Source organism: Octopus bimaculoides, chromosome 6 (assembly GCF_001194135.2).
Source record: "Octopus bimaculoides isolate UCB-OBI-ISO-001 chromosome 6, ASM119413v2, whole genome shotgun sequence".
NCBI classification, from domain to species: Eukaryota; Metazoa; Mollusca; class Cephalopoda; order Octopoda; family Octopodidae; genus Octopus; species Octopus bimaculoides.
In genome coordinates, this window is record NC_068986.1 from 42416172 (window position 1) to 42426695 (window position 10524).

Here is a 10524-nt window from a genome sequence, read left to right on the forward strand (position 1 = left end):
TATACGTGATTGCGAAGCGAGCTTCTGAACTACAGACCGATGGTTGCAAAAACAAAGACCATTAAAAAAAAAACTGTTTTAAAAGATAATATATACCATGTGAATATTCTAACTCCAAATGATAAATTTGTAAGATGTATACATAATACCAAGCTTTTCAATGACATTTCAATTTCCTGAGATAGGAATAAGAAAATTATTAGTTAATTCCATATTTCCATTAAGAGTATATGACACAAAGTCTTGCATACAAATATTAAATAAATCAATGCATGAAGAAGGTGTATTGTCAATTAACTATGGTTTTTATAATTCACAGGAATAACTTGAACTTTGTTACCGAAGAATTGAAGAATCCTTATAGGTTTGTATAAAATTCATTTCATGTGTGTGCGTTTGTTTAGTAAAATCATAAAAAGGAGTAGAATGAATTTTCCGCGGAGAGTGAAAAATCGAACGTTTCGGACAGAGTCCTTCTTCGTATATACATATGCACTTTTGAGTAAGGAAAACTCAATATATGGTGTACTGAACATTCTGTTCCGTTAATATCTTAGATTTTCGGATTGATACGCAAGTATATATGCTTGAATTTCATATCATCAACAGCGTTTCTTCCCACAAAAATTGTCTAGAAAGTATTGGAAGCTTTAAATCCTGGTGTTTATAAGCATGCAATACCAGAAAAGTCCAGTTAGATCAACATTATACACTTGTTCTGATGGGTAACCTCCTTCAGAAATCATTTTCTTCAACTGCTCACGAAAATTAGAAGCAGACTGCCTATTTGCATTGACAATCTCACCAGTCATTTTAATGCTACGTGAATCGGTGTGACTTTTAAATACTTCAAAATAACTTTTAGTAAACAGAAAGCTTATGTCCGAAGTTGCACCCTCCTTCATTCACAATTTATTAAAATAAGCTAGCTTTTGTTTCATTACCCGTTGTGATTATCGGTATATGTCCAGCCAAGTAAGTCGTCTATAGGGTAAGGTGTTGGCTGATGATCACAGGGCCGTGGGTTTGATTAGTGGACTGGGCGGTGCTTTGTGCCTTTAAACAATACACATCATTTCACGCTACTTCAGTCTACTGAGCTGAAAAAGAGAACCAACCTAATGCTGGCTCAGGCCTTTCTACTTCTGGATGCTACATCGACGTCTCACTAAATAAAGCGTGTGAGAACCGAGAAGTGTTTATGTCAACTCGCAACTACATTAGTTCATTTTCATCAGTAGAAGATAAAGACTGGGCTTTAAGTGTCATCCTCCAGATGACACCCGCATTCAAAAGTCGTTCCATTTCTAAAATCATTTCATATCTATAAAAATCAATGTCCAGGCATTAAAAAAAGTATTTTGATTGAGCGGTTGACTTAATCTTGTGTTTATTGCACACAAGAATTGTCCTCACTATAAATGTTGGATTCTTTAACATTTTAACAATCTAGCTGAGTTTTACCTCTGTATCAATTTTTTCTTTAACGTCCAACGTTTATGGCTCATCTTTGCACATCTACTCTGTACGTATTTGTAAAGAAATGAAGCAAAACGGTGATAGGCAAGAAACTTACACCAAATAACAGTGAGCAGTGATGGTCAACATTAGTAAAATGAGTAATAGTTTTATCACCACGGATACAAATACAGAAATGATAAAATAAAGAAGTGGAGGAATGATGTCGAAGTATGTGAACTGTCCTGTGTAGAAGAAAGTACAGTATGGTTAAAGTCAGTAGGAAGACCCAGATCGTTTGAACTGAGGCATGTACAAACATGGTGGAGTGTGGAGATCAGAGGGAACTGGGAAAAGAGAAGTGTTGGCAAGAATATTGAGATCACTGGAATATATGATCAACCAGATTGTTGAGAGCAGGAAAAAATAAATAAGCATGTAATGTGGGCAGGTGTTAACAGAATTGTTAAATACAATGAAGAATAAGAAAGTTTGTTGAAAAGAAATAAAAAAAAATTGCAAGAATTGAATTAGTAGACCGTGAACATTTAAAATGTACAAAGAATTGAGAGAGAAATTAATGAGACAAGCGACCAGGTGCATTCAGATCTCTCACCAATTTTATAACATTTGTAAATATAATTTTTATGCACATATAAATTTTATGTATATATATAACAACCGTTTTGGTTGTAAATTTTATCTTAATTACCCATAGTTCTTCACGAGGTTGTATTTTGAGATAAATGGCCAAACATTATACAATTTCTGTAAATGCAAAATTTTGTAACAAGAATTGCTACAACCTGGGAATAAGTATGGGAATGCATATGTGTGTGTGTTTGAGAGTAATTAGACTTTTCTTCTGTTCTGACTTGAAATAGAACGAGCATAGAACTTAACCTTTCCTCTAATTATATGTGTTTGCGCATGTCTACATTCAAATATATATATATGTGTATGTTATTATTCAGTTTATTTCAAGATTTCTTGCCAATAGAGAAAGAACCGGTTTCTAACCTAGACCCAAGGCTCCTTCATTGGAATTTCAACATCAACAACAGGATATTTTTGTTTGTATGTATGTATGTGTGTATGTATGTATGTATGTATGTATGTATGTATGTATGTACGTACGCACGTACGTACGTACGTACGTATGTATGTATGTATGTATGTATGTATGTATGTATGTATGTATGTATGTACGTACAGGTTTGTATGTTTTATATATGTATTCTTATGCATATAGTTGTATATCTAGACACGCTCATATATATTTAAATGATAAACTTGTGGAAAATTTTACAGATTTTTATATTCCAGTGATAGATTGGATCTGTAGTCTTCGAATTAGCTTTCCCCTTTCTAGTTTTGAGAAGCTTAATTTCTCAAGATTGGTATTTAGGCAGTGTGTTACATATCCCAGGGCCCCATATGTATGTATGTATGTATGTATGTATATATTATGGGCGTGTGCGTGCGTGCGAGCTTGGATGGGTGGATGGATGGATAACGACCTTATTGGTGGTGAGTATTGAAGGAGAGTGGGACTCCTTTACTAATCAATCCAGAGTTTAAGTATATTTTTACTGCATATACACTAATATAGCTGCATCTTTTCTTACATGACGGAGGTTACTAGCAAGTGCTGAAGTGCTACATGAGATATTCAATTTGTTCTTGCTGTTCTTTTTTTTTTTACCCTTATAAGGATGTGAATCAGGTCAAGCGATAAGACGATATAGGGACAGAAACAGAAGTTGTTTAAAAGTAGCTATTCTTTACACGAAAGCTCAAGTATGTACAATAGTATTTTTAAATAAATTAAACTAAATACGTTTTAATGTCAAGTAATATTTTGTTCTCTCACCAGCAATTTCATATTTTAAACTTAATGCTACTCTATTAAAAACAATTCTTCGTCAAATTAATTTTGTCAAAAAGCTGAACAACATAGTAGGATGTTTATTCTAGTCATCAAAAAGCCGCCGGTTATAGCTTATCGGTACTGATTCTTTCTTCTGACCGCTCATAATCTATTATAGAAAACAGCCGTTCAACTGATGCAGGTGAATCAGAAATACGGACTAACTTCTACTTAGTAATCTGGGAAGTTAGTAAATTATTAGAAATTAGAAATGTGTCTCTATTTTTCTTTCTGATGAACCAAAATATTTAGTCCCTTTTTATCACGTATTAAGTTTTGTAGTACCCAAATTTCTTTTTGCAATAATAACCTCATAAAATAATAAATATTTACTGCTTGCTTTCCAGTCTTTTGGTTGATCCTATATTTACAGACTTTAACCATGCAAAAACTTCCACCAGATCAGTGTTCTCTTTCCATAGAGCTAGTTATAAGACATCTTTCATAAAGAGTTAAATTCTTTCATTTTTCTCAACGACTCAGATTTTCTCAGCAAGGCCTTTCTTAAAATAAAGATTCACACTTATTTTACAAGTTTCTATATTTATAGTGAGGTTGTGCATTTTTAGTTTGATACCTGGTGCGTTAGTATTGTCTTTTTCTATGACTAGAGTCAATTTGTTGAAATTGTTGAGCTATGTACAAACCACAAATACATTTCGTCAAAATCATTTTCAAAGAATTATTTCATCACTCCTCAGCAGTGTCCTTCGCTTTTTAAAAAATAATTCCTTATAAATTCACTGACTTGAAACCTTATATTTATTTCCAAGAATATTACTCAGGACTGCTGTCAGCGGTGTCTTATGCGAGATCTAGCAGTTTTAAGAAATAATATGAAAGATAAGTTGAATTTCCTTAGCTCATCAATCTCTCTCTTTCTTTCACGGGAACTTGTCATCCTTGGACTAATATTGGGTTAACAATATGGGAATAGGTCAGAATTCTGAGAAGCCCATTGGTTTTCTCTGTCTAAGAAGACTTCCTGTTACCAATTGTTTTTTTTTTTTTTTCATATGAGTTTTTTTCTTTGTGGTTTTGCATGTGAACGAGGCAGAAGGCATTAGCTCCAAATTACGATCGGGTTCCTGCTACATAAGTTTCATTGCGTGCTACTAACTCATATTCATTGGTGCTAACGCATTACTCCTTCTCCGAACAAAGGTCAGGATAACAATCATCATAAAATTCAATTTTATTAGGTTTAGTAAAACAAGAGAGAGAGAAAGAATTTTAAACCAGCAAGTATCCCGGAACGACATTTCTAAACTGGAACAGCCTTTGGTTAACCAAGAACAGCCCTTGATTAACCAAGAAAAGTAAAACGCACGCGCACACATTCACATATATATATAGATTAATCTATATTTTTGTAAGCAGTTGTATGTCTTTATTTTTGTATGCAGTGTAAATTAACCAAATATAAGCAAATTAGCCAAATAGAAGCACATATCCGAATTGCTAATTTAACGGTAAATGCCACAATAATTATTATAGATAAATTTCATAATATATGTTATACTAAGCACATGTGTTAAATGTTAATTTAAGGGTTAATATATAACTGTAAATACTTTGCAACCTTGCAACTGCTGCGATAATTATTAACTGGTAAAATAATCTCTCTTCACTCCGTCGCTTACGACTTCGAGGGTTCCAGTTGATCCGATCAACGGAACAGCCTGCTCGTGAAATTAACGTGCAAGTGGTTGAGCACTCCAGACACGTGTACCCTTAACGTAGTTCTCGGGGATATTCAGCGTGACACAGTGTGACAAGGCTGACCCTTTGAATTACAGGCACAACAGAAACAGAAAGTAAGAGTGAGAGAAAGTTGTGGTGGAAGAGTACAGCAGGGTTCGCCACCATCCCCTGCTGGAGCCTCGTGAAGCTTTAGCTGTTTTTCGCTCAATAAACACTCACAACGCCCGGTCTGGGAATCGAAACCGCGAGCCTATGACTGCGAGTCCGCTGCTCTAACCACTGGGCCATTGCGCCTCCACATTAACTGGTAATTGAACGGTAAATGTGTATTTTTATATACCTTGGCCCTGCCACCACATTGTTTTTGTCAAGACTTTCATTTCCAGCCGTTCGTTATGTCAGTCAACTTACATATACTGACACACCATTCCGCTGTTGTGGCCGTAAAGATGGAAAGTTGCCGATGCGTAATGTTGTTCACATTAGGGTATAAATTATTCATTTATTTCAAATACAATAGAAATAAGATGATCTTAGTGTTACCACATTAGAATTAAAAGTGAAACAATAAAAGTGAAACAATATTATCTTTTGACATGTACTACCGAAGCAACCTAAAAGATTGCTCCGGGCCCGCGTTAAGTAGAATTTTTTTTTTTGTTTTTGCCCATGACACTTCATGGACGCTAAGTAATGCATGTATAAATTTTGAATGAACTCGATTGATTACTTCCCGCATTTTAGGGATTCACACATACAAACATATAGACAGACAGATTTTCAGTTTACGTAGTTCACAAATTATCTACCTTGAAACACCTCATTATTTACATTTGACGGATATTTGTCCTCATCTTTTTTGTTGTTAACACAACGTTTCGGCTGATATACCCTCCAGCCTTCGTCAGGTGTCTTGGGAAAATTTCGAACCTGGGTTCTCATTCCTAACGATGTTACTATTATTATATTATTATTATTATTACTATTATTAATCAGGTCGCTGCCGTGAATCGAACTCGGAGTTAGTAGCCCGCGCTCTTAACCACTACGCGCTCTTAACCACTACGCCATATATTATTTCAGTAATTTCTCCAATTCTTTTTATTACATAGAACAATTCAATACAAATTTATCTTTCATTTTCTAGATGCAGAAATATAACCTCTTCTCTTTGTTTGGGATGTTGGTACACAACTTTTGAATTTCATTTATTTTTATAAAACTTATAAACGAGACTGTAAAACACGTTTGTGTATATGGATTGAAAAAAAAATTGTTTGGATAATTTTTTTTTTTGTCTAAGAATATACCGATCTACCTTTCTGTATGTATATACACACGTAGAGCACACATATACACACATATTATACAAAAACACGTACTTACACACTCGCATACATACATACATACATACATACATACATACATACATACATACATACATTCCAGAAGTCTATCATTTAAGTATATATGAGCATTTCTAGATATACAAGTAAACGCTTGAAAAGACATACATAAAAACATACAAATCTGCACATATATATACATGCATACATACATACATACATACATACATACATACATACATACATACATACATACATACATAGCGACAAGTTACTTATTTGGCGTGGGAGACTATTTATCGAAAATACGATGAATACTATCTCCAATTTTGGAGTCACAACTATCAACCTTGTTAAATAACTGGTTAATCTTCAGATGAATTAACTGAGGAAGTCTTTTATTCACGATCGTAGTGGGATATGTAACACACTGCCTAAATACCAATCTTGAGAAATTAAGCTTCTCAAAACCAGAAAGGAGAAAACTAATTCGAAGACTACCAATCCAATCCTCACTGAAACTGCAAAAATCTGTAAAACTTTCTAGAAGTTTATCATTTAAATATATATGAGCATGTCTAAGTATGTAATTATATGCATGAGAAAACATGCATAAAACATACAAATCTGCACATACATACATACATACATACATACATACATACATACATACATACATACATACATACATACGTACGTACGTACATACATACATATCCTGTTGTTGATGCTGAAATTCCAATGAAGGAACCTTCGATCTAGGTTAGAAACCGGTTCTTTCTCTATTGGCAAGAAATCTTGAAATAAAGTGAATAATGGCATACATACATACATACATACATGCATGCATACATGCATGCATGCATACATACATACATACATACATACATACATACCATGTTGTTGATGTTAAAATTCTAATGAAAGAGCCTTGGATCTAGGTTTAAAGTCGGCTCTTTCTTTTTTGGTATGGAATCTTGAAATGAAACTGAATAATGACATACATAAGCACACACATATACACACCCAGGCACATTCGCACTCATACACGCAAATACATATGTAGAGCGTGCCAAAAAATATATACATTGAATTATTATAAAGTTAAAGGCTGTGTTTATTAAAATGCATATGATTTTCATAATGTAATAGAATTTATAAACACAAAATTTTATTTATGAACGCGTTTTCAAACTGAAAACCAGTCTGGTGAATGCACTACTGATAACGTAAAGTAATGGAATCACAAACACCAAGAAACATTTCGTTCGGAATTTGTGCACATACTCGTTTAATAGCTGTTATTTCTTGCTTTGTGGGGTTTATCGATATCGCAGTCTTCTAGAACGATTCCTGTGAACATTCTCAATAGTTCCATCAACTTCAAACTTATCTCTAATTCCAGTGATAGTAAGTCGGCTGGATGGCTGTGATTGCAACTCCCTTCTAAACTGTCTCTGCTCTTTGACAGCGTTTTCTAACTTCCAGTAGTACTTCAGGCTATATTTCCTGTGTTAAACGCTTCATCAATTCTAATGGGTTAAATCTTAAAATAAGAGAAGAAAATTAAATGAGTTGTCAGTTGCTAAAGTATATATAATGTTTTAGGACTCCCTGTATATCAACATACAATCGTACAAATTATTTAACGTCACTTATAAAGTATGAAGTACTATTTAGTTTATAGACCTACTTCTTTCCTTTAACGGCTGTAAAACTGCAATCAAATACAGCAATTTTAGCGACATTTATGTCTAGTGATATTACTGTCAGCAGCGCGTGAGAGAAAAGAGTAAGAGATAGGCAGTGTGAAGGAGAAAAGGGTAAGAGATAGGCAGTGTGAAGAAATAGGTAGATAGAGGAAGAGGATGATAGACAATACAATACACAATTTTACAACAAATCTTTGTAAATATTATCTTTTATTTAGTCATTTATTTATTGATTTAGTCATTTTATTTATCTAGTTATTTGACATTTGTAGTCACTGTCACACCAGGAATTGCCGGCAAATATCTATTTACCAGCAACTAACATTACTGGGCGTTTGAAATAGCTGCATGGTGATTAATTTTACCACTTGACTGTTCAAATGTTAACTAGTAGTGATTTACAATTTGATGTTTTAGATGCTCAAAGAGGCTTCAATGATTTTAATGCTTTTGTTAAAAGCTTTTCATTGCAATAAACCCACTTACAGAATTGATGACAATTTCCCGGTTGAAGAACCGTTAATTCATATCTGTTCACTGGATGTTGTCGAGGTCAGAAGACATTCACCCAAGGTGCAGCAACATACAAACATTCATATGTGGGAGGGGGGAATGCGCGTGTGTGTGTCTGTGTATGTGTGTGTACGTGTGTGTTTTCATATTTATGTGTTGTGTGTGTACATGTGAGTGCATGTATATACTCGGTGATTTATCTCAGTGGTTCCCGCGTTTTGTTTCAAAGAAATATTTCCAATGTTATAACTGGCTACACGATCAGTACCAGGTCAGTGCACGTGATTCTCGGTTCATAGTTTTCAATATATAATATTTGACCCACCGTGGTTGACTTTACCTTTTCTTGGAGTGATAAAGTAGCAACAGTCAAGACTATATCCTCAGCAACAAAAATATGTTTGACCTTGTGCTTCTTTAGAAACTAGAATATAATCTTTATCTGTTAACTTACATTTTACAGGCATAAAATCTCGTGCGTCATATTTCATCATCCTGTTTGTTTTTCTTTTGAGGCTGTCAAAAATTCAGCATGCTTTCCGTGTTCGAAAAAGAGTATATTAAGAGGTGTATTCGCGTTATTTAGTTTGCTGGAAGAAGCAAACAAAATTTAGGAACTACAAAATATCTAAGTTGACAACACTATCACAATATAACTTCTGATATCTTACTTTTATTTTTCATATACAATCCTTGCCAACGTCCATGAAACAAAGTCTTTGCAAAATCTCTAATTTTCTATATATATATATATATATATATATATATATATATTATTTTATGAATATTTTTTTAAATATTCATATGTGTCGATATATATTAATATATGTATACGCATTTTAAGTCGAATTTATAAATGCATGGGTATGTTTGCCTAATTTGAGTTTATAACTTAATTCATATATATAATGATACGAGTGAGGAGTCTCATGTGAGTCTTGTATTAGCATGCATATATATATTAAACAAAATGAGATAACAAAGCTCAGGCTGTGAGGGGTTTTCAGGGCATTTATAAGGAATAAGATAAAGTTATAGTCTTACAGCTGTTTCTGTTTCTGGTATATCATGGAAATTCCTTCATCAGAGACGATGTGGGATGTTTAAATAGAAGTATATATTTGAGTTCGAAATATGGAATTATTGTGGAAAAGGAGAAGATAGGAATATAGAAGGAAATAAGAGAATGAAAGTAGAAATAAAATATAAAGTATATAAAGATATTATAGTTACAGTTCCATTATTCGAGGAAAGTGGTGTATAGAAGTGGTAAAAGAGTTTCCTGCACATGGTACATAAGTTCCAATAGTAGTTCATGTTTAGTCATTTCAAAGTATGGAGCCGTGGATTCTGCATTGTTCATTCGAAAGGGTCTTGTGGTGTTAATGAAAATTTGATAATCTATTGGTAGTGTTTGTGGATAGAAGGGGAAGAAATGTGTATGATTAGAATGAGGAGATAGGTCAAAATGAAAACAGGAAGAGAAAATATATGCACATATACACACATACACTCACTCACTCATATATATTTGTATATACATATGCACGTGCATGTACATACACATTATTCATATTTACTGTTGAAAAGATCTCAAGGATCGAAACCGGTTTTGTAATGTTCTTTATAAAAGTATTTTAGCATTTTCTACTTTGTCTTTTTTCCATATATATAAATCTACTCGTGTGTTCCTCTTCAACATTTTACATATATATGTATATAAACTATAGCCTCTGGTCGACCAAAGCCTTGTGAGTCGATTTTGTACACGAAACGGAAACAAGACTGTTGTATATATGTGTATATTTGTGTGTGTGCGTGTGTGTGTGTGTGTGTGTGTGTGTGTGTGTGTGTGTGTGTG

The 10524-nt window shown here is 33.7% G+C and overlaps 1 protein-coding gene and 1 long non-coding RNA gene across 2 annotated transcripts in view; one reads left to right on the plus strand and one right to left on the minus strand.

Moving 5' to 3' along the window:
* LOC106868882 (b(0,+)-type amino acid transporter 1) overlaps positions 1-10524 on the plus strand; it is a 161028-nt gene that overhangs the window by 130233 nt on the left and 20271 nt on the right. Inside the window, exon 6 of the mRNA XM_052968702.1 lies at positions 320-364. Coding sequence (XP_052824662.1) covers positions 320-364 — 45 coding nt within the window. The remainder of the gene's footprint in view (positions 1-319; positions 365-10524) is intronic.
* Positions 7627-10524, minus strand: part of LOC128248132 (uncharacterized) — a 27123-nt gene continuing 24225 nt past the window's right edge. Inside the window, exons 2-3 of the long non-coding RNA XR_008264408.1 lie at positions 9897-10064; positions 7627-7984 (exon numbers count right to left, since the gene is read on the minus strand). This is a non-coding gene — a long non-coding RNA (uncharacterized LOC128248132). The remainder of the gene's footprint in view (positions 7985-9896; positions 10065-10524) is intronic.